We start from the raw sequence: 23,962 nt of genomic DNA, 5'->3' as shown, positions 1-23,962 counted from the left end.
GGCTTGAAGGGCGACGGAGTGTGCTGAGAGGAGCGTGCAGTCGGAAGTGAGGAGTCACCTTTCCATTTCTAGGGGTGAGAAGGGCAGTTAACCTGTTTGAGTTTTTGGAAGTCTCTTTTTTAGCACTACCGGTGGGACTGCCTCTTTGCTTCTGCCAGCAGCCCCTGGGTAGGGACCGCCCTGGTCCCCGCGTCCCGCATCTAACAAGGTGAGTCTGGGGACCCGCCCTTCCGTGAGCGACAGCGCCACCTGGCGGTCGCGGAGGCTCGGCCCGGGGTGGGGCGCTGCGCCGGCCGCAGTGAGGCTGGCTGCGCCGGGAAAGCCCTCCCCGGAGCTTACCTGCGAGGGCGGTCGGGAGGAGTCGGGCGGGAAGGTGGCCCCGGGGCTGGGGTGGATGGGGTGGGGGCCGGGCAGGCCCTTGGGGAGGGGCCTGGCCCCGGCAGCCTGACTTCCGTGACACGGCCGACTCAGAAAGACAAAGTCCATTTGGACAGAAGTGGGAGCAGAGCGAGAGGGGCCATTTTGTGGTCAGAGGAAACGACTGGTCTGGGAGCCGGGTGTGCAGGTACGGCCGCTCCACCCGGGACTCTGGGTACTGGCTGTGGACTCTGGGTACTGGCTGGTGGCCGTGAGGCCCGCTCCACCTGGAGGGGAGAACTGGCAGGCAGCCTCCACACTTAGTTTGCTAGTCGGAGAATTCGTCCAGCCGTTTTGGAGAGACTTTCCGACGCAGCCTCGGAAGGAGGTGGCTGCGTTGTGTTGTGGTAAAGTCTAGGTCAAAGTGTAGTTTTCCAAAATGTCTATGTGGAGGGAATTCGGGACCCCTTACAAGTTTGACCCGAGGGAAATTTCCATGGCCTGGAGAACTGGGAAGCCCGGGGCACCTACAGTCTGGCCAGGGCCCAGATGATGGTGCAACGTTGAAGGACAACACTGAGGCTGACCCCCTTGGCAAGGACCTCCCTGAGTGTGCCAGGCAGCTTGTGCCCTTGCCCCAGACTGGCAGAAGCTGGGGGATGGATTGCAGCCTGAAGATTGTGACAGGTGTTGTCTCTCCCCCACGGGGAGTAAATAAACTTTAGGAAGAGAAAACCCCAACCTGAAAAAAACCAGCCAGGTTTCTGAGAGCAGTCATAGTCAGAGTTAGGTGGAAGGTAAGCAGGGGCTTTCAAAATCTGTACCAGTTTGGAAAGGCTCCAGTTCCTTCACACACACACACACACACACACACACACACACACAAACACACACACACACACACCAGCCCTCTGGGAGTCGTTCCGGGTCAGTGGTCTGAGGGAAGGGCTGACATTTCAGCCTTTCTGCTTTTCTCTGTGTACTGAGTCCTCAGCTCTTTGATTGAGATGACTTAAAACACTCTTCTTTCCTAAATTTGGAGTCTCTATGGTTGTAAAGAACAGGATAGAGGGGCTGGACTGAGGGGACCAGATCATGGTGCAGCAGTACCATGAAGCTGGCCCACATGGAAGGTTCCAGGTTCTAGACTGGAGACCTCTAGGGATATACTGGCTGAGGCTGAGGGTGGGGCACAGCATCAGGACCCTATTGGGGGTACTGTCTGTCTACCTCTGTTGCTCATAGAAGAAGTAAATAAAGTTGAACGTGAGAGAGAGGACCAGCTGGTGGTAGGATAGTTCGGGTGGCCGGATCCTAACCGACTGTGCAGCTCAAGACTGACTCAGCAGCCTGGGGAACATGTGAGCCGTATGTGCATGTGTGCCCAGGATCCCAAGGGGAGAATGGGTGAGAAGGGATTGTGGTGTGGTCATCACCTTGGGAGACAACTTCTCTCCTTCTCTCTCTCTCTCTCTCCAAAGAGCACGCGTGACCTGTGGCAAAAACTGAGAGAGTGATAACAGAGTGGAAGGTGCTAGAACAAAGGAATGGGATAACTAGCATTTCAGGGCTCATTTCAGACAGATCTAGGCTTGAGTTCTTTGGAAAGAGGCATTACTGTAATGGGGTCTGAATTTGGTCTTATGACTGCTTTTTTCTCTCCCTTAGGGTCTAAGGATAACTCTGGGGCCAGATGGCCATGACTGTCACAGAGGACCCTGAGATTTCTGTACTCTGAGCAATGTCAGATGCCACCAAACTTGTCTGAGACCCTTACCCTAGAGGATGGCCAAGGGGCTCCTGGTGACCTATGCCCTCTGGGCTGTTGGGGGCCCTGCTGGGCTCCACCACCTGTACCTGGGAAGGGATAGTCACGCCTTGCTCTGGATGCTTACCCTGGGGGGTGGTGGGCTGGGCTGGCTTTGGGAGTTCTGGAAGCTTCCAAGCTTTGTAGCTCAGGCCAACAGAGCCCAGGGGCAGAGGCAGAGTCCAGGAGGGAGAACACCTCCTCTGAGTCCCATGCGCTTTGCTGCCCAGTTGATAGTGGGCATCTATTTTGGCCTCGTCGCTCTGATTAGCCTTTCCTCCATGACCAGCTTCTACCTTGTGGGCCTCCCCCTGGCAGTTGGCTTAGGGGTCCTGCTGGTGGCTGCTGTGGGCAATCAGACCTCAGACTTTAAGAACACTCTAGGGGCAGCGTTTCTCACTTCCCCTATGTTCTATGGCCGCCCCATAGCCATCCTGCCCATCAGCTTGGCCGCCAGCATCACAGCCCAGAAGCACCGCCGCTACAAAGCTTCAGTGGAGGCCGAGACCCTCAGCGTGCGGCTCTACCGGCTGGGCTTGGCTTACTTGGCTTTCACCGGCCCCCTGGCATACAGCGCCCTCTGCAATACAGCCGCCACCCTCAGCTATGTGGCAGAAGCCCTCGGCTCTGTCTTGAGTTGGTTCAGCTTCTTCCCCCTCCTTGGCCGGCTCATGGAAACTGCCCTCCTTCTGCCTTACCGGATCTGGAGGCTCCTGGTGGGGGATCCTGTGTTCGGCAGCAGCTTCTTCCAGGAGTGGGAGAAGCTCTATGAGTTTGTTCACAGTTTTCAGGATGAGAAGCGTCAGCTGGCTTACCAGGTAAGACTTTGTTCCCTCATTCCCGTCTGGGCTGGCTCTGGGAGTGGGCTAAGCCTTGTTGGCACTAGTGCACCCATTCCCATGGAAGGTCTGATCTCATGACTGGCCTTTGTGGGCTTCTGAGTCCAGTGAGTGAAGGTTATAGAGGCTCTACTCGTGAGTGGGGAAAATGGACGTGTACATTCTTTACTTTTTATTGAGGTATAAAATATATAAAGTGCATTCATTTTATATACACAGCACTCAGATTAACATATGGGGTATTTCTAGCACTTAGAAGGCTCTTTCGTGCCTCTTCCCAGTTTATATTCCCGTCCTCAGAGATAACCTCTACACTGCCTGCCATAGGTTAGTTTTGCCTGTTGTTGAACTTCAAATAAATAGAATCACCCAGTATGTACTCTTCTGTACCTGGCATTTTTCATTCAATATTATGTTTCTGAAATTTATTCATACCGTTGCATGCAAATATAAATTGTTTTTGTTGCTGTGTAGTATCCCATGGTATGATTATACCACAGTGGTTTTTTTTTAAGAATTATTTTATTTAACTTTATTTATTTATTTATTTTAATTTGACCAGAGAGGGACAGAGCATGAGAGGGAGAGAGAAGGAAAGTGAGAAAGCAAGCTGCCAGGTTCAGGATTTGAGCCATGGTCGGCTATGTGGGAGTCCAGCACCTTCAACCACCACGCCACCGAGAAATCACGCCCCAGGGGAGATGGCCACGCTGCAATCCCTTCTCCTCCATTCTCTTCTCAGGATCTTGGGCACGTGCACACATGCTCCCAGCATCAGTTTAAGCCACCGGGTCCAGGGCTCGAACCGCGGTTGACTACATGGGAGTCCAGCGACATAGCCATTATGCTAACTGCTGGTCCCTTTTTTAAAAAGTTTTTTTTTAAGAATTATTTTTATTTAACTTTATTTATTTATTTTAATTCGCCCAGAGAGGGACAGAGAGAGCAAGAGAAAAATGAGAGAAAGTGAGAAAGCAAGGTCTGGAACTTGAAATGCTGTCAGCCAGGTGGGAGTCTAGCACCCTTAACCACTATGTCACTTGCTGGCCCCCATGATGTATTTATCTACTTTATTGTGAAGGTACTTTTGGGTTGTTTCCAGTTGGGGCTATTATGAATAAAGCTTCATCAACATTCTTGCACATCTCTCTCTCTTTTTTTAAGAGATATTGTTACTACAGTGCTCTTGCACTCACTGGAGAGACAGAGAGAGACAGAAAGTGAGCAACTGTCCCCAGGGAGGATGGCCATGCTGTCCCTTCTTCTCCATTCTCCTCTTGGGATTTTGGGCATGCATGCACATGTGCCCAGAGTGTTTTAAGCAACCAGGTTGGGGACTTGAACCATGGTCGACTCTGCGGGAGTCCAGCAAAGTAATCATTATGCCATCTGCTGGTCCCACACATGTCTTTGTTGGATAAATACATACTTCTTCTTTATTTTTTTAAAGAATGATTTATTTTATCTTATTTCATTTTATTATTGTTCTTCAGCTTGACCAGGGAGAGACAGAAAGAGAGAGAGAGAGAGAAAGCAAGCTGCGAGATCTGGGATTCAGACCATGGGCAGCCATGTGGGAGTCCAGTGCCTTAACCACTACACCACCTGCCAGCCCCAATACATACTTCTTTCCCTCGTACATTAATGTGTGATGGAGGAAGATTATTTAGTTTTTTTTTTTTTTAATGTGTAAAGTGCTGCATTAGGAGATAGAAGAGAAAATATGAAGGTCCTATACTTCACAAGCTGTCTTGTGACAAGAGAAGTTTGAATTATTCTGTAGCTTAAAAGGGGGTAAGACTGAGGTTAGATTTCAAAGATGTGAAGTTCCAGGAAAATGGGCAGTTGTGATTAAAGGCAAATCTTGGCTCTTCCCGTGAGATCCAGAGCTTGTCCATGTTTCAAAAGGCTGGAATTGTAATGAGAGGCTCTGGGCCTTTCTATGCCCAAATGTGGGGTCATTGGAAAAGTCATGATGTGTTTTTTTTGTGTGTGTTTCTTTGCAAAAATGAATTTTCTGATGACCCAATAAAAGCCAATTCTGGAGATACCACTGCCTGATTTAGCAAAGGAGGAGGGGAGGCCCAGGTGCCCTGACAACTTGGGAGAGTCTAATTTGTCAGCTTCTGTTTCCTTAAGGTTTTGGGCCTCTCAGAAGGGGCGACAAATGAAGAAATACATCAGAGTTACCGGGAGCTAGTGAAGGTCTGGCATCCTGACCACAACAGGCACCAGAAGGAGGAAGCACAGAGGCACTTCCTGGAGATCCAGGCTGCATATGAAGTCCTGAGTCAGCCTCGAAAGCCCAGGGGATCCTGGAGGTGAGAAGACGCTTTCACCCGAGGGCAGACTCTCCCACCACAGTTGGGCAGCGTGGCCCAAGTCTAGCTTTGCTCACGTGAAATATCCCACCAACGTTAATCTGTTTGAAGTGCCAATGAGAATGCCTTACAGAAGTGAGAAAGATCATGGTAGAAGAATGTATTTATGTTCTGAATTTCTCAGTTCTTAGCTATTATTTCTTGACTGTTTTCCCTTAAAACAGAGCGTGAAAGGCACTATATGAAATCAATAAAATACATCACCTTTCCACATCCCTCGTACATTAATGTGTGATGGAGGAAGATTATTTAGTTTTTTGTTTTTTTTTTTCAATGTGTAAAGTGCTGCGATAGGAGATAGAAGAAAAAATATGAAGGTCCTATACTTCACGAGCTCTCTTGTGACAAGAGAAGTTTGAATTATTCTGTAGCTTAAAAGGTGATAAGACTGAGGTTAGATTTCAAAATATTTCGTAAAGTATTCTAGTTCCATTTTTGGGAGAACTTTCTAGCAGCTGCATTTTTCTCAAGAAGGAATAAACTGCTGTGGATTATCACATTACATCTTTTTTTTTGGAGAGGTTTTTGCTATAGGGCGTGTGCACTCACCAGAAAGACAGAGACAGACAGAGAGACAGAAAGTGAGAAATCCCTCCCCAGGGGAGATGGCCATGCCACAATCCCTTTTCCTCCATTTTCCTCTCAGGATCTTGGGTACGCACACACACATGCCCGGTGTGAGTTTAAGCCACCAGATCCACAGTCGACTACATGGGAGTTCAGCGACATAGCCATTATGCCATCTGCTGGTCCCTACAGTTTCCTTTATATGGAGGAGTATTATGGAAAGCCCTAAACTGTACATGGTTGTATGCATAACAATTGAAGAATGATAAAGAAAATATGGTATATATGCCACCATGAAATACTACTCAGCTATGAAAGTATGATATCTGCTATTTGAAGCAAATGGTGGCTGGATCCCACACGGCCAGCAATGTGGTTCTAGTCCTGGACCCAGGTTGAGAAGCATGCCAGGTCATGTATGTGTGTGCCCAGAGTCCCAAGAGGAGAATGAGGAGAAGGGACTGTGGTGTGGCCATCCCTCACTTTCTCTTTCTCTCTTTGGCGAGCACACATACCTTATAGCAAAAATTACCTTAAAAAATGTATTGGAGTATTGGAGGACAGACAGGAAGACATTGTTTTATGGGGACTCCTGGAAAGATTCATGATCTTATACCTCGTGTTTCCTTATGGGGACTTAGGGAAACCCTAGCACCTTGAGTATCTCAACAGGGTCTTATTTAATTCTAGCTGATTAGCCAGGTCTGGAAGAAAGAACCTGGCATGTCTCAGTTTGCAGTGGAAGACTGAAGACTCAGAACATGATGCTAAAGTGTTGTACTATTGGGGCCAGCAGGTGGTGTGGTGGTTAAGGTGTTGGACTCACACATGGCCAACCATGGTTCAAGTACTGGACCTGGCAGATTGCTTTGTCATTTTTCCTTTCTCTCTCTCTGGTCAACTTAAAAAATAATAATAACAAATAAAATTGAATAAATAAATATTTTTTATAAAAGAATGATTTTATCTAACTTCATTTGTTTGTTTACTTATTTATTAATTTATTTTAATTTGACCATATATATAGAGAGGGAAGTGAGAAAGGAAGCTGCAGGTCTGAGACTCAAACTGGGGTGGGCCATGTGGGAGTCCAGTGCCCTTAACTACCATGCCACCTTCTGGCCCCAAATAAATAATTCTTTAAAAAACTTATGCACTTTTTTTTTTGTTTGTTTTTTGTTTTTGAGAGGATTTTTTGCTATAGGGCCTGTGCGCTTACCAGACAGACAGAGAGAGACAGAGAGACAGAAAGCGAGAAATCACCCCCCAGGGGGGATGGTCACGCCGCAATCCCTTCTCCATTCTCCTCTCGGGAACGCACGCACACGCGCCGGCATGAGTTTTAAACCACCGGGTCTGGGATGTGAACCGCGGTCGACTATGTGGGAGTCCAGCAACATAGCCATTACGCTAACTGCTGGTTCCCATGCTTTTTTCTCTTTTTTTTTCCCTTTTTTTAGTTTGCTATAGAGTATGTGTACTCACTGGAGAAAGGCAGAAAAAGAGAAAGAGAGAGCAAGAAAGTGATAAAGCAACCCCAAGAGGGGATGATCATGCCATAATCTTCTTCTACCCTGTTCTGTTGGGATCCTGGGCATGCACGCATGACATGGGCCCAAGTGTCTCTTTCTAGCCACCAGGTCCGAGACTCAAACCACCTTATCCTCTACACCATCTGCTTGCCCCTACGTACATACATCTTTTTTTTTTTTAGAGAGAGAGATTTTTGCTATTAGGTGCGTTTGCTCACCAGAGAGACAGAGAGAGACAGAGTGACAGAAATCATGAAATCACCCACGGCAGGAGGATGGCCACACCACAATCCCTTTTTCTCCATTTTCTTCTAGGGATTTCGGGCACACACTCACAGACACCCAATGTGAGTTTCTTTTTTTTTTTTCTGAGAGTTTTTTTTCTTTTGCTATAGGGCGCGTGCGTTTGCCAGAAAGACAGAGAGAGACAGAGTGACAGAAAGCTAGAAATCACCCCCCAGACGAGATGGCCATGCCGCAATCCCTTCCCCTCCATTATCCTCTTGGGATGATAGGCACGCACACACATGTGCCTGGCATGAGTTTAAGCCGCCGCATCTGGGACTGAAACTATGATCGACTACATGGGAGTCCAGTGACATAGCTATTACGCTAACTTCTGGTTCCCCCAATGTCAGTTTTAAACTGCTGGGTCTGGGATTTGAACCATGGTCAACTACATGGGAGTCCAGTGACGTAACTATTATACCATCTACTGGTCCCAATACACTTTTTTTTTTTAAAGAAAGGTTTTTGCTATAGGGCGTGTGCGTTTGCCAGACAGACAGAGAGAGACAGAGAGACAGAAAGCAAGAAATCAACCCCCCAGGGGGGATGGCCACACCACAATCCCTTCTCCTCTTGAGATCTTGGGCACACACGCACACGCGCCTGGCATGAGTTTAAACCACCGGGTCCAGGACTCGAACCGCAGTCATCTACATGGGAGTCCAGCTACATAGCCATTATACTAACTGCTGATCCCCCAATACACTTCTTTTTTTTAAAGGGAGATTTTTTTCTATAGGGCATGTGCACTCACCAAAGAGACAGAGACAGAAAACAAGAAATCACCCCCTGAAGGGATGGCAATGCTGCAATCCCTTCTCCTCCATTCTTCTCTTGGGATTTTGGGCATGCATGCCAATGCCTAGTGTGTTTTAAGCTGCTAGGTCTGGGACTTGAACCACGGTTAACTACATGGGTGTCCACTGACATAACCATTATGCCATCTGCCGGTCCCACCAATACACTTTTTCTTTTTTAAAGAATTATTTTATTTAACTTTATTTACTTACTCATTTATTTTATTTTTTAATTTGACCAGAGAGGGTCAGAGCAAGGGAGAGATGGAGGGGGAAAGTGAGAAAGCAAGCCACCAGGTCTGAGACTTGAACCATGGTCGGTCATGTGGGAATCCAATGCCCTTAACCACCATGTCACCTGCTGCTCCCCCCAGAAAAAACACTTTTTAAAAGTAGAATCATGTTGGCTAGTACTCACTTCAGATTTTAAATAGGCAGAGGCTGGTCCTGTGTCTTGGCAGTTAAGGGAAGTTGGATCCTACATGGATAACTGCAGTTTGAATCCATCTGGTAGTTTGAAAACTACACTGTGCATGTGTGCATGAGTGCCCCCAAATCTTGACAAGATGGAGAAATGGAAGGGAAGGGATTGCAGCATGACCACACCCCACTGGGGGTGTTTTCTCCCTGTCTCTCTCTCTGTCACTCTGTCATATACCCTCTGGCAATTTAAAAAAAAAAAAAAAAAGGAAGGTCTGGTTAATTGAGCATAGTGAAACTTATAGTTGTTCTCTCTTTGCATTCATGTATAAAATGACTCTTAGGCTTAGCCTTTGTGGCACAGCCAGTAGCATACCAGACTGCAGAGCTGGAAACTATGCTGATAGAGGTTGAGTCTTCAGCCTGCTCAGTCTGAAAACATGCAGTGTGTGGTGCGCCCAGGATCCTGGTAGACTGGAGGGTAGATGGAGGGGATCGTGTATCCCTCGGCCCTGCGGAGAGTACTCATCTCTCGTGCTCTCTCTCTCTCTGTCTCTCTCTCAAGAGCTTTGTCTTGACTAAAGTAAATTTTTTTAGCTCAAGATGATGAGCAAGAAATAGTATCTAATTAATTTGCATTTTTCTGACTCTTAGTGAAGTTCGGAGTCTTTTAAAATATTTATTGGTCATTTGCATTTCGTCTTCAGTGAACTGCTTAATTATATTCTCTACCATTTTTTAAAAATTGCATTCCTATTTGTTTCTATCATATATATTTTGTTGGTATCCTTGATTGTTGGAAAACTTAACTCTTTGTGTTGCAGATATTTTCACTAGTCTACGACTGGTCTTTTGTCCTTGCACATGGGTTTTAGAGTCAAAGGGTTAACGTTAAAAGTTGAATCTAGTTCCATGGTGTTCTTATGGGTGATCTTGGATTTCTGTAGCCTCTTAGAGCCTTAGTTTCCTCTAAAATTGAGATAATAGTATTTCAGTTTTTAAAAAGGTTTTTGCCATAGGGCATGTGTGCTCGCTGACAGAGAAAATGAGAAATCATCCGCTAGGATGGATGACCACACTGTAATCCCTTCTCTTCCATTATCCTTCTGGGATTTTGAGATGTATGCACATACACCCAGCATGAGTCTTTTTTTTTTTTTTAAGAATTATTTTTATTTAACTTTATTTATTGTTATATCATTATTATTTTTCAGTTTGATCAGAGAGAGAGAGAGAGAGAGAGAGAGGACCCAGCATGAGTCTTAAGCTGCTGGATTCACGACTCCAACCACGATCAGTCATATGGGAGTCCAGTAACCACTGTACCACTTGCTGGATCCAGTATCTACCTTAAAAAAAATTGCCAGAGGTCCAGCAGGTGGCATGATGGTTAAGGGTGCTGGACTCCCACATGGCCGACTGTAGTTTGAGTCCTGGACCTGGGGCTTGATTTCTCACTTTTCCTCTCTTTCTCTCTCTCTCTCTTACCCTATCCCTTTCTAGTCAAATTAAAATAAATAAATAAATAAAGTCAAATAAAATAATTCTTAAAAATAAAAGCCAAGAAAGAAAATTTGCCAGCGAGAGTGTGCGCACACGTGAGTGGTGGGGGGAGGGAGTAAAAAAGAACCTCCAGGGGCCAGCAGATGGCATAGAAGTTATGTCACTGGACTCCCATGTGGCCAACCACAGAGTCTTGGGCCTGGTAGCTTGAAACTCACACTGGGTGTGTGTGCATGCATGCCCCAAATCCCAAGAGAATGAAGGAGAAGGCATTTTGGGGTAGCTATTCTCCCTGGGGGGTGATTTCTCACTTTCTCTCTCTCTGTCTCTCCTGTGAGTGCACCCTATAGCAAAAATCCCCAAAAAGAAAAGAAAAGAAAAAGCACCTCCAATGGGACATGCTCATACTCGAAGTCTGCTCAACTCCGTTTCTCCCTCCTCTTGCTTCGGGATTTTGGGTGTGTGCTCACACACTGTGTGTTTCTCAAGCTGCCGGGTCGGGGACTCCAATCACAAATTAGGCTAGGTGGGGGAACCAGCAGTTAGTGTAATGGTTATGTCACTGGACTCCCACGTAGTCGACCGCAGTTCGCGTCCCGGACCCAGTGGCTTAAAACTCACGCCGGGCGCATGTGCGTGCGTGCCCAAGATCCCGAGAGGAGAATGGAGGAGAAGGGATTGCGGTGTGACCATCCCCTCTGGGGGGTGATTTCTTGCTTTCTGTCTCTATGTCTCTCTCTGTCTGTCTGGCGAGCGCACGCGCCCTATAGCAAAAACCTCTCCAAAAAAAAAAAAATTGGGCTAGGTAGGATCCAACAACCTTAACTAATAGGCCATGGACTGGCCCAATAGCATCTGCTTTTAAGCAGTTGTGGGATGGGCCCCTTGACCTAGAAGTTAAGAGAGGTGGATCCCACATGGCTAACTGCATGGTTTGAATCTTGGCCCCTGTAGCTTGAAAAACATGCTTGGTACAAGTGCATGCTCCAAATCTGAACAGAATGGAGAAATGGAGGAGAAGGGATTGTGACAAGCCCATGCTCCATTGGGGGGTGCTTTCTCCTTCTCTGGCTAGTACATGTACCTTCTGGCAATAAATAAAGGGTTGTTGTGATTTGAAAAGATAGTATAGGGCTGGCAGGTGCATAGTGGTTAAGGCTGCTGGACTCCTACATGGCCAACTGTGGTAGTCTTGGTTGACTATGTGGGAGTCCAGTGACATAACCATAATGCCATCTGCTGGTCGCATTTTTCTTTTTAAAAATTTTACTAGGAGAGCACATTTGTGTGCCAGAGAGTGAGGGAAAGTGAGAAATCACTCCTAAGAGGGTCTGTCACACCACAGTCTGTTCTCCACCTCCTGTTGGGATTTTGAGCACGAACACACAAGCACCTGGTGTGTTTTTTAAACTGTTGAGCCTGGAATTTGAACCACACAATTGGCCATGTGGGATCCAGCTGCCTTAGCCACAAGACCATGGACTGGTCCAAGAATTTGGCCATTCTTAGGCTGTAGCTTGTTTGTTTTTAATTTGCTATAAATGCCCTTGCCGGAGAGAAATAGAAAGAGAGAGAGAGAGAGAGGGAGAAAGAGAGAGAAGGAAAGTGAGAAAGCATCCTCTAGGGGGTGCCTCTGTCCCTTCTCCTACATTCTCTTGGGATTTTGGGCATGCAAAAATGCACACATGCACATGTGCCCAGCATGTCTTTAAAAATATTTTTTTTAAAAAATTAGTCATTTAATTTTATTTATTCATTCATTTTATTTTGATTTGACTGGAGAGAGACACAGAGACAGAGAAGGAAAGTAAGAAAGCAAGTCACTGGGTCCAGGACTTGAACTGTGGTCAGCCATGTGGGAGTGTCCAGTGCTTCAAACACCACACTACCTGTTGGCCCCACCCAGCAAGACTAGACCCCAGTTGTTGGCCACATGGGATCCAGCTGCCTTAATTACCACATCTCTTGTCTGGCCCCTTAGGCTGTAGTTTTTTTTAAAAAAAAACAATTGAAGTTTTTAAAAATTATGTAATTTTATTAATTGTTATTATTATTATTATTTTAATTTAGTACAGGGCACATACACTCACCAGATAGAGATGAGAGAAAGAAAGAGAGGGGCAGAGAGAGAAAGTGTGAAATCAAACTGCAGGTCCAGGACTTGAACTATGTTGGCCATGCAGGAGTCCTGTGCCTTAACCACCATGTCACCTGCTGGCCTATAGGATGTAGTTTTAAAATGAGACAGAGATCTTGTAGGCCAGTTGTGATAGCAAAAGACCTCAAAGTGAGAGAACTTTAAGGGTAAGATGAATTTCATGGGGAGGAGATGTAAGATGACTCCTCTCACCTGGAGATTCTCTCTGGTGACCCTTTCACTAGTATATTCTTGCAGAACTCTCTGTTCATCCTGGAAGGTTCATTTCAACTAGGAAGGGTATCCCCTGACATCTGGAGTCTCCATCGTCCTAGACAGAGCAGTGAAGGTGTTTATAAGTTGTGAAATGTTATAGCATTGATGGTGTATTACCCAAATGGTCTATCTGCACTTATTGGTTACATTAGTGTGGGGACTGGTGTTAAGTTTTCTGTAGGAGAGAATTTGTGGCTATGGACTAAGGAACTAGACAAGAAGTAAAGAGGTTGAAGGATATTTACCTTCTAATGGAAAGACCGTTAGATTAAACCATGCTTGGATTTCTTCTTGCCCTGGCCTGTGAGCAGATACTGAAACTTAGTCCTTTATTGGAACTAGGTTATCCATCTGCCATGAGGGAGTCTACTCCTGCACACAGTAGCACATGGTGTAGTCCAGTCAGTTCTTGAGAGGAAGTAGCATTGGGACCAGCAGTTGGTGTAATGGCTATGTTGCTGGACTCCTATGTAGTTGACCGCAGTTTGAGTCCCAGACCCGGTGGCTTAAACTCACACCGGGCATGTGTGCACGTGTGCCCAAGATCCCGAGAGGAGAATGGAGGAGAAGAGATTGCAGTGTGGCCATCCCCCCTGGGGGGGTGATTTCTTGCTTTCTGTCTCTCTGTCTCTCTCTGGCTAGCATACGCACCCTATAGCAAAAACCTCTCAAAAAAAAAAAAAAAAGGAAGTAGCATAAAATCATATGAAATTAAAACTTTGAGTAGGGAGTTCTGCTTTACCACCAGACCTGTGACAGTACAATCCCTGATAAAAATTTGTGGGGATGTTTTTCCCAAAGAATCTGACATAATGAAAATCAGTTGAAAGTAGAAAGTCATGGGACCAGTAGGTGGCGTGATGGTTAAGGCGCTGGATACTCCCACATGGCTGACCATGGTTTGAGTCCTGGACCTGGTGGTTTGCTTTCTCACTTTCCCTCTCTCTCTTTCTATGTCTCTCTCTCTCTCTGACCAAATTAAAATAAGTGAATGACTAAATAAAATTAGATAAAATAATTCTTAAAAAAAAAGAAAGTAGAAAGTCAGCAAAAATAATTAAAAATGTAAGATACTGGGGTCAGCAGATGGTGTGGAGGTTAAGGCAGCTGAATTCCACATGGCTGACTATATGATTCTAATCCCAGACCCAGATGCATACACTGGGCGCATGTGCATCGTGAAATCAAAGAGGAGAATGGAGGAGAAGAGCCTGCAGCGTGGCCATTTCCCCTGGGAGGAAATTTCTCACTCTCCCCCTTTTGGCATTGCATGCGCCCTGTAGGAAAAAAAATAAAAGTAAAAACAAGCTAATGCATGATATTAACAAGCAAATTTTCCTTACTCTGTACCTTAGTTGATTTAATGGAATCCAATGGTTTTATGTTCTCTCATAAATCAAAAATTCATAAGTCTTTAAAAAGTTAGAAGAGAATGAAGAAGACTTCTTGTTTAAGCATCCATACAGTGTAGGAGCTTGGGAATAGCTTGTCTCAGAGATGACCATTTCAACTTTTTTTTTTTGTTTTTTTGAGAGGTTTTCGCTATAGGGCGCGTGTGCTGGCCAGACAGACAGAGAGAGACAGAGAGACAGAAAGTGAGAAATCCCCCCCCAGGGGGGATGGCCACACTGCAGTTCCTTCTCCTCCATTCTCCTCTTGGGATCTTGGGCACACACACACATGCACCCGGTGTGAGTTTTAAGCCACCAGGTCCAGGACGTGAACCGCGGTCAACTATGTGGGAGTCCAGTGACCATAGCAATTATGCTAACTGCTGGTCCCAATTTCAGCTTTTTTTTTTTTTTTTGAGAGGTTTTCGCTATAGGGCGCGTGTGCTGGCCAGACAGACAGAGAGAGACAGAGAGACAGAAAGTGAGAAATCCCCCCCCAGGGGGGATGGCCACACTGCAGTTCCTTCTCCTCCATTCTCCTCTCGGGATCTTGGGCACGCACGCACATGCGCCCGGCGTGAGTTTTAAGCCCCCGGGTCCGGGACACGAACCGCGGGCGACTACGTGGGAGTCCAGCGACATAGCCATTACGCTAACTGCTGGTTCCCTTCAGCTTTTTTTTTTAACGAAAAGAATTATTTTATTTAACTTTATTTATTTATTTATTTAAATGTGACCAAAGAGGGACAGTGGGAGAGAGAGAGACAGAGGGAAAGTGAGAAAGCAAGCCACCAGGTCCTAGACTCAAACTGTAGTCAACCATGTGGGAGTTCAGTGCCCTTAACCACCATGCCATCTGCAGGACCTCCCCCTTTTTTAAAAGAATTATTTGATTTAACTTTATTTAGTTATTTTAATTCCATTTTGGGTTTTGCTGTAATTAGAAATCTACTTGTTCCACTTTTTGTACATCCTGTACAACTGTTAATTCTTTTTTTTTTTTTTTGGAGAGATTTTCACTGTAGGGCGCGTGCGCTCGCCAGACAGACAGAGAGAGACATAGAGACAGAAAGCGAGAAATCACCCCCCAGGGGGGGATGGTCACTCCGCAATCCCTTCTCCTCCATTCTCCTCTCGGGATCTTGGGCACGCACGCACACGCACCTGGCGTGAGTTTTAAGCCACCGGGTCCGGGACACGAACCGCAGTCGACTACGTGGGAGTCCAGCGACATAGCCATTACGCTAACTGCTGGTTCCCTACAACTGTTAATTCTTTAATGGACTAAAAATTGCTTCCCAGTAATTTCTTTCTTTTTTTTTTTTTTTTTAAGAGATTTTTGCTGGGGGACCCGACGTTAGGGTAAAGGGCATGTCACTGAATTCCCATGTAGTCGACTGTAGTTCAAGTCCTGGACCCGGTGGCTTAAACTCACGCCGGGCATGTGTGCACCTGTGCCCAAGATCCCGAGAGAAGAATGGAGAAGGGATTGCAGCATGGTCATCCCCCCTGGCGGGTGATTTCTCGCTTTCTGTCTCTCTGTCTCTCTGGCAAGCGCACGCACACGCCCTGTAGCAAAATCCTCTCCAAAAGCAAACAAAAAAAGAGAGAGATTTTTGCTATAGGGCACATGTGCTCACTGGAAAGAGAAAGTAGAAAGTGAGAATTCTCCTCTGGAGGAGATGGCCATACCACAATCCCTTCTCCCATTCTCCTCTTGGGATTTTGGGCACGCACACACATGTGCCCGGCACAAGTTTTAATTTCTTATTTACTTGCCATTTCTAGAGAACAAAACAAAAAACCTTTCCTTGTCCCAGCCTCAGTGGTACACAGGTAGCACTACTGCTTTGGAGGATGGAAACCACATGGAAGTTCTGGGTTCAGTTCCTGGGCCAATCTGAACACACATGGCACAGCTGTGCATGCCTGCAATCCTAGTTAATTGGGAGCCTGGGGCAGAAGGATGTCAATGCAGTGAGACCCCACCTCTCTCTCTCTTTTCCTCTCTCCACTTTCCTAAAGAAAAAACAATACAACAAAAATCCTTTCTTGGATCTGCTCCATTGTGTAGCTTTAATGTGCTGCTCAAGAGAAGCTGGATCCCACATGGTGAACACAGTTTAAATCCCCAGTTCTTCCCACCAGAAATACACCAGGCATATGTCCAAGTGCCCAAGATCCACTGAACTGAAGGAATGGAGGAAGGAAGGGGTTCACTGCATGACCAGACCCTGTGGAGGGTCATCTCTTTCTTTCTGTCTCATGCTGCATGCACACACTCTTGTAAGAGAGGAAAAAAAATCTCTTTTAGGATGAGAAACTACCCTTCATCTCATATCCCTCGAGACCTTCCCCTTTCCACATGAAACACCATCAGGTTTAAGGAGGCAGTGTAGTTTGCTAAATTGAGGAGGGACGAAGAGGTAGGAAGAAGAGTTTCTACTGCCTCTTGCATTGACCAGCTTGGTGACTTTATATGGGTCACTTCACCACCCAGAGTCTGTTTCTTTCTTATAGTTTGAGAGAGTTAGACTTCGATGATCTTTAAGATTGCTTTCAACACTGGCTTCTGTGATTCGGAACTTCTCATTTTAAGCTGATGCTGGAGAGGTTTTTCGTTATAGGGCACAATCTGTCATCTCCTGTCTGCCCTCTTGTGGGCATTGCTTTGGGACAAACATAAAATACTTGGTTTTTTAGGTATAATTCACATACCACAAAAAGAATATTATAATGACCACTCTGCTCCCCCAAATTCACCTATATCCCACAGTTTGTTTCTGATTATTCATGTTCTCTTCTAGTCCTTACCCATAAATCTACATCTTTGTACATGATTGAATAGTATCAAGGATACAATTTTGTATTTTTTTCTTCCTCATTGATAATGATAACATCTTTATAATAATATGTGAAAATGCTCATGATTTGGGCCAGTAGGTGGTGCAGAGGTTAAGGTGCTGGATCCCACATCTCTGACTTTGTGGTTCGAGTCCTGGACCCAGTGGCATGAAAATTACACCAGGTATATGTGCATGCATATTCCAAATCCTGAGAGGAGACTGAAGGTGAAGGGATTGCATGTGACAATCCCCCCTTGGGGATGTTACTATAAAGTCATTATATGTTTTTAGATATAATTCACATACCACAAAATTTACCCTTTTAATGTGTTCAATTTAGTGGTTTTTAGTATATTCACAAGGTTGTACAATTATTACAACTAATTCCAGAATATTTTCCCCAACCCCAAAAGAAACCTCATACCTATTAGCAGTCACATGTCACTTCCTCCTTCTCCCAGCCCCTGGCAACCACTACTCTACTTCCTGTGTCTATAGATTTGCATACCCTGCACATTTTATGTAAATGGACTCATACACTACATTGCCCTTTGTGCTTGTCTGACTTTCACTTAACATGACATTTCCAAGGTTCATCCTGTTGTCACTTGCGTTGTCATTATATTTATTTTTTAAAATAACGTATTACCATATATATTTAAGAATTATTTGTTTTATTTTATTTATTATTATTGTTTTAAAAATTTGCTACAGGGCACATACACTCAGCAAAGAGAGACAGAAAAAAAGTGAGAAAGCAAACCACCATGTCTGGTACTAAAACCATGGTGAACCGTGTGGAAATCCAGCACCTTAACTATCATGCCACCCACTGGCACCTGTATTATATTTTTATTATTTATTTTTATTTTAAAAATTTGCTATAGGGCATGTGTACTCACCAGAGACAGTTAGAGAGAGAGATGGAAAGTGAGAAATTACAGCTTGGGAGGATGGCCATGCCACAATCTCTTCTTCTCTGTCCTCTCAGGATTTTGGGCATACGTGCACATGGGCCCAGCATGTTTTTCAAGCTGCTGGGTCTGGGACTTGAACCATGCAGTTGGCCATGTGGGATTCAGCTACCTTAATTACCTTGCCACTGGCTGGCCCTACATTATTGTATTTTAATGCTATATAATATTTCACTTTTGAAATATGTTTACTTTATATACATATATAAAGTAAACATATTTCAAAATATATTTAATTTATATATTTTTTATATATGTGTATATGCATATATAATAAACAATATTGCATCGATAGCTTTATGTCTCTAATTCATCCATTCTCTTGAATTATTTCCTTAGAATAAATTCCCATGGGTGGGATTACTGGGTCAAAGGGTATGAACGTTTTTATAGCTCTTGTCAATATTGCTCTTAAATTGTGGTGTCCAGAACCAAAGGCAATTCTCAGATGTGTTGAGACAGAGCGAGGTGCTGTGGGGCTATTAAGTTCTCAAGGTCTGGACAATATATCATCCTTTAAATCAAGTAGCCTAAGCATTTATTAGCTTTTTTAGTTGCTACGTAAGTGTGACTCGTTGAGCGTAGGGACAACTGGAGCCCTTAGATCTTTTCTAGGCACTGTGCCCCAAAGCTGTGTTTGCATCTGTCCTAGGACCAGGAGGAGGCTTTTGAGGAATCTCTGACTTGAAGTTAGTTTGTCTTAGTTTTCTTTTTTTCTGTAACAACGGCCCCCCCAACTACATAGCTTGCAGGAAGTATTTGTTTATTGTAGTCTTAGCTAAGAACTGCAGATGGCGCTATAAGGCTGTCGAAAGGGTAAAGTAGGTCCCTTCTGCCTCCTTTAAAAAAAATTTTTTTTAAATGAATCTGGTAGTGACAGCTTTTTAATGGGTTCATTACCGGAGTTCAGTCCTTCGCTTTTGTTGAGAAGGACAGAGCAACTGTGAAGTTGTTTTTAGTGTATTACTGAAGGCAAGCTGCAACTGAAGCATGTTTTCCCGTTGTTATTTGATCTTCTAGGGGAATCTGGGGCAGTGTATTTCGTGTGAGAGCTTCGCTTGAACACACATCTCATGCCATTGCTTTGGCTTTTGATGTTCACACCCAAGAAGCTGATTTATACTTTGTTTTATTTTGCCTGCTCTCTCTCTTAGTCATCATAAGGGATTAAAACTTGTTCAACCAGCTGTTGTGTTTATTTGTTTTGAGTTTTGTTTTTGCTACGGTGAGTTTTGAACTATGAAAGCAGAAATTTTATGTAGGGTTCCAGCTGAATGACATTTCATTTCAATATTTTCTTTCTCTCTCTCTCTCTCTCTTTTTTTTCAAATTCCCCCAAAAGGGGAATTTTATTGATTACTTTATTCCCTCACAAAAAGATCAACTGTAATCAAATGAGGTGAACATTCACCTCAAGATTTTGTTGTCTTCATAAAAGAAAAGATGAGGCTTAGAACTGGATCACTTGACCCTTTCTCTTCTTATCTCCTCCCCGTTCAAAATGCTTACATCTCTTAATAGCCGGCATTCTCTTAGATCTGCAGTTGGGCTCACCACATTCAAACCTCAGCACAATCTTCTTTGTAGTTTTTGCCTTTTTCCGGAAGAATAGGCTTAGTCTGTCCACCATAGCCACTCTGCTTCCTGTCATAAGGCCGCTTTCCCTGAGCGAACGGAGAATCCTTGCCCTTTTTGTACGGTGTCACTTTATGAGGTTGGTGCTTGCCACCCTTCTTACAGAAGGTCTGGCGGGTTTTAGGGACATTCACCATGCTTGCGGGCCTGCTATCTGCACAGAAAGAGAGAGGCAGGCCAGAACCGCCAATATCTTCTTCCTCTTTTTCTTCCCTAGTCTCTTCTTTCTCCTCTCATCCACACCTCCCCTAGTCCATCTTTTTATTTGTACATTATTGTAACTAAGCAAAGACTTTGGACTTTCTGGGTTTAAAACTCATTAACAGGTTTCAGCAGAGTAAAGCAGCGCCCTGTATGGGAAATTTGAAAGGGAATCATTTTAACTCATCCTGTGCCAAACCTCAGTTCTGTTTCTGGGCTGAGTAAAGTGGGGAGTACCTGCTGAGCAGTCACTGAGTTTGCATGCGAGCCTAGTTTTGCAAGTACCACATCGCCAGGAAGGAGTGGGAAAGGGTCTGGGGAAGTATAAATGTCAGCTGTTTCCCAGTCATGGATCCAAGGGGCAGTTTCCCCCCGCCCCTTCTTTTGCACTCGTACCCACCAGTTTGGACTTGACTTCTGCCTTTTTTCTTTCTTTCCTTCCTACGGTCCACAGCAGAGAGCATGCATTTATTGTTTTTCTGTATAATTTGGGTTGCAAAGAAAGTAACTGATCAATCTAGGCAAGTGGTGTCAGATTCCTTAAAATTCAGTGAATGCGAGTTCACTGTCTCTTAGTAGTTAACTTTTTAAAAAATTTTTATTTATTTATTTAACTCCATTTGTTATTATTATGTTTTTTAATTTGATCCAACAGAGACAGAGAGAGAGACAGGGAAAGTGAGAAAGCAAGCCAGCAGGTCCAGGACTGGAACCGAGGTCAGCCATGTGGGAATCCAGCACCTTTAACCACCAAGCCACCTGCCAGTCCCAGTAGTTAACTTTCGTTGCACAGCTAAGAGGATGGATCATTTCAGACCCGTTTCTGAAACTAGTGAATTATATTGTGATGTCCAGAACTAAAGGCAATTCTCAGATGTGTTGAGGCAGAAAGAAGGTTACTTCCAACTCTGCTTTTTCCTCCCTCAGTGTGTTTCTTGTTTTTTTTTCTTTTTCTTTTAGTGTGTTTCTTGTTTTGATTCTTCTGCTGTTGCTAAGGTCACTCTTCTTTTCTGTAATATTTTTCCCTTTCTGTTAGTCCAATCTTGACATTTCTTTTATGACCCAGCTTAAGGTTTATCCCTGGACGATGCCTTCCCTGATTCATTCCACCTCCAGTATTTTTCCCCCTTGAATTCTTTCACTGTTGTTGTCCAGTTTGTACTTTTCTATGAAGCATTTTCTTTTTCTTTCTTAGGTTTTTGTCACAGGGTGCATGCACACTTGCTGGAGAGAGACAGAGAGAGGGAGAGTAAGAAATCACTCTCTGGGAGGATGGTCACGTCACAGTTCTTTATCCTCTGTTCTCTTCCAGGGATTTTGGCAAGCATGCACACATGCCCAGTGTGAGTTTTAAGCCATTAGGTCTGGAACTTGAACCATGGTCACCAATGTGGCAATCTAGCACCTCAACCACCACACCACCTGCTGGCCCTGAAGCATTTTCTTACAGGTCACCATGTAATTGCTCTCAGGTGGCGTGGAGGTTAAGGGCATTGGACTCCCACATGGCCAACCATGGTTCGAGTCCTGCACCTGGCGGCTTGCTTTCTCACTTTTTCTCTCTCTCTCATGCTGTCTGTACCTCTCTGGTCAAATGTAAAAATAAATAAATAAATAAATAAATAAATAAATAGTTAAATAAAAATAATTCTAAAAAAATTACTCTCTCGTTATTGTTTGCAACTCTTTTCTCCTTAATGATACCAAAACTCCCTTAGGGCAGGGACCGTGTCTTCTCTCAGTGCAGAAGGAAAGTGAAAAATTGCCCCCATGGGGATGGCTATGCCATAGTTCCTTCTCCTCCATTCTCTTGGGACTTCGGGCATGCATGCACACCTACCCGGTATGTTTTTCAAGCCACCAGATCAGGGACTTAAACTGCACAGCTGGCCATGTGGGATCCAGCTTAACCTGGGTTTAGCCACTATGCTACCAGCTGGCCCTTAGTCATGTGTTTTACTCACAGGATCATATTTACTAAAGACTGATCTCAAGTTTTTTGTTTTAATATTTTATTTATTGAATTAGTTTTCTAGTATTTTTATTTATTTATTTTTGAGAGGTTTTTGCTATAGGGCACATGTCTTCACTAGAAAGACAGAGGAGAGACAGAGAGACAGAAAGAGAGAAATCACAACCCAGGGCAGATGGCCACGCTGCAGTCCCTTCTCCTCCATTCTCCTCTCGGGATCTTGGGCACGCATGTACACACACCTGGCGTGAGTTTAAGCCACCGGGTTCGGGACTCGAACAGTGGTCAACTATGTGGGAGTCCAGTGACATAGCCATTATGCCAACCGCCGCCAACTGCTGGTCCCCTCATCTCAAGTTTTTTAAAAAAGTTTATTTACTTATTTCTTTAATGAGTGAGCAAGAGAGCGAGCGAGAGAGAATATCCCTGACAGGGTCCCGGCATTGTTATCCACCCCAGCCTTTAGCCAGCCCTGGCATGAGCAAGCATGTGCTTGGTACACTCAGGGAGGTCACTGGACTGGAACCGGCAACTTCCTATGTTACTCTGCACTGTATCACCATCTGGCCCCTACAATTCAAGTTTTTTATTGAAAATTTTTTTGCATCTTGTATTTAATTTTATTTATTATTATTATCTTTTAATTTGCTATAGGGCACATGCACTCACGAGTGATTGAGGAAGTAAGCCACCACGTCCAGGACTAAAACCACAGTTGGCTATGTGGGAGTCCTGCATCTTAACCATCATACCACCTGCTCTGGTTCTTGAAGTTTTCTCTTTATTCATGATAGAGCATACATGCAAGCATGTGAGACTGAGAAAGAGAAGAGAGAGAGAGGAGAGCCCTTCATAGGGCCTGGTCCTTCTGTGATCCCTTCCTCTAGTCCTTCAGCCTGTCAGATCTTGGGCACTCATGCACGTGCTACTCAGTGTATTTCAGGCAATCTGAGCTGGGGATTAGAACTGGGGTCACCATATAGGACCCAACTTGTCTCTTTTTTTTTTTTTTTTTTTTTTTTTTTTTTTTGCTATAGGGTGCATGTGCTTGCCAGAAAGACAGAGAGAGACAGAAAGACAGAAAGTGAGAAATCAACCTCTGGGGGGATGGCCACGCCACAATCCCTTCTCCTCCGTTCTTCTCTTGGGATTTTGCGCATGCACGCACACACGCCCAGCGTGAGTTTAAGCCACTGGGTCCAGGACTCGAACTGCGGTCAACTACATGGGAGTCCAGCAACATAGCCGTTATGCTAATTGCTGGTCCTATCAGCTTGTCTTGAGCAGTGTATTACCACTGGCCATGGAGCCAGCCCATTGAATTCAAGCTCTTTTTTTTAAAAATATTTATTTCCATTTGTTATTTATTTTTTAATGTCTTTTTAAAGTAATTATTTAATTTACCTGCATCTACTTTCTTCCACAAAAAGTGACCAATAATTTTTTTTGCATAAATTAACCCATTTATTGTAGGCTAGTGATATTCCAAATGTCTATGGAGCGTCTACTGGTCTTTCAATTCCTTCAGTCTTCTGATGGCGGACTTCACTGTGACAGCCGAGGTGGTGGTGTAGGTCCAGGCACCACCAGCTACCGTTTTCATGCAGGAGCCACGGTGCCAGATCCCCACAGCCCGTCTCTTCATCTTGACTTTGCCACAGAAGGAGCAGGTGTACGTGGGGTGCTGGCTGATTTCAATTTTCTTCACCATTTTCCAGAGGGAGGCACCATACCGAGTCTTGTATTTACCAACGATGCTGACCTTCTTGGTGCGTTTAGCCATACCGCCACCAACTAGGTCCGAGCCCAGAGAACTTTATTTATTTATTTTAATTTGACCAGAGAGAGACAGAGTGTGTATGAGAGAGAGGGAAAGTGAGAAAGCAAGCCACCAGGTCCGGGACTTAAACTGCATTTGGCCATGTGGGAGTTCAGCACCCTTATCCACCACACCTCCTCCTGGCCCCTATTATTATTATTATTATTTATTTTTTCTTTTTTTGGAGAGGTTTTTGCTATAGGGTGCGTACGCTCGCCAG

At 44.7% G+C, this 23,962-nt stretch overlaps 2 protein-coding genes across 2 annotated transcripts; one reads left to right on the top strand and one right to left on the bottom strand.

The window, feature by feature from the left end:
• The first annotated feature begins 294 nt into the window (after nt 1-294).
• DNAJC22 (DnaJ heat shock protein family (Hsp40) member C22) lies at nt 295-5,606 on the top strand. The gene is made up of 3 exons (XM_006168205.3): nt 295-565; nt 2,026-2,982; nt 5,143-5,606. Exons 2-3 carry the CDS (start codon nt 2,143-2,145, stop codon nt 5,326-5,328), a joined length of 1,026 nt encoding a protein of 341 aa, XP_006168267.1. The 5' UTR covers nt 295-565; nt 2,026-2,142; the 3' UTR covers nt 5,329-5,606.
• Nucleotides 5,607-23,427: 17,821 nt separating this feature from the next.
• On the bottom strand, nt 23,428-23,738 carry LOC106733868 (putative 60S ribosomal protein L37a). The gene has a single exon (XM_014584075.2). The coding sequence runs from the start codon at nt 23,704-23,706 to the stop codon at nt 23,428-23,430; it is 279 nt and encodes a 92-aa protein (XP_014439561.1). The 5' UTR covers nt 23,707-23,738.
• Nucleotides 23,739-23,962: the final 224 nt, after the last annotated feature.

Source organism: Tupaia chinensis, unplaced genomic scaffold (genome assembly GCF_000334495.1).
Source record: "Tupaia chinensis unplaced genomic scaffold, TupChi_1.0 Scaffold145652_1, whole genome shotgun sequence".
In the NCBI taxonomy this organism is placed as follows: domain Eukaryota; kingdom Metazoa; phylum Chordata; class Mammalia; order Scandentia; family Tupaiidae; genus Tupaia; species Tupaia belangeri.
Note: the sequence above shows the minus strand (reverse complement) of the source record. Positions and strands in the feature narration are given on the sequence as shown.

Bases quoted from the DNA above. Each gene is read 5' to 3' on its own strand.
- DNAJC22 (XM_006168205.3), top strand. From the start codon at position 2,143: ATGGCCAAGGGGCTCCTGGTGACCTATGCCCTCTGGGCTGTTGGGGGC. The intron at 2,983-5,142 runs GTAAGACTTTGT...TGTTTCCTTAAG, and splicing joins AGCGTCAGCTGGCTTACCAG to GTTTTGGGCCTCTCAGAAGG.
- LOC106733868 (XM_014584075.2), bottom strand. From the start codon at position 23,706: ATGGCTAAACGCACCAAGAAGGTCAGCATCGTTGGTAAATACAAGACT.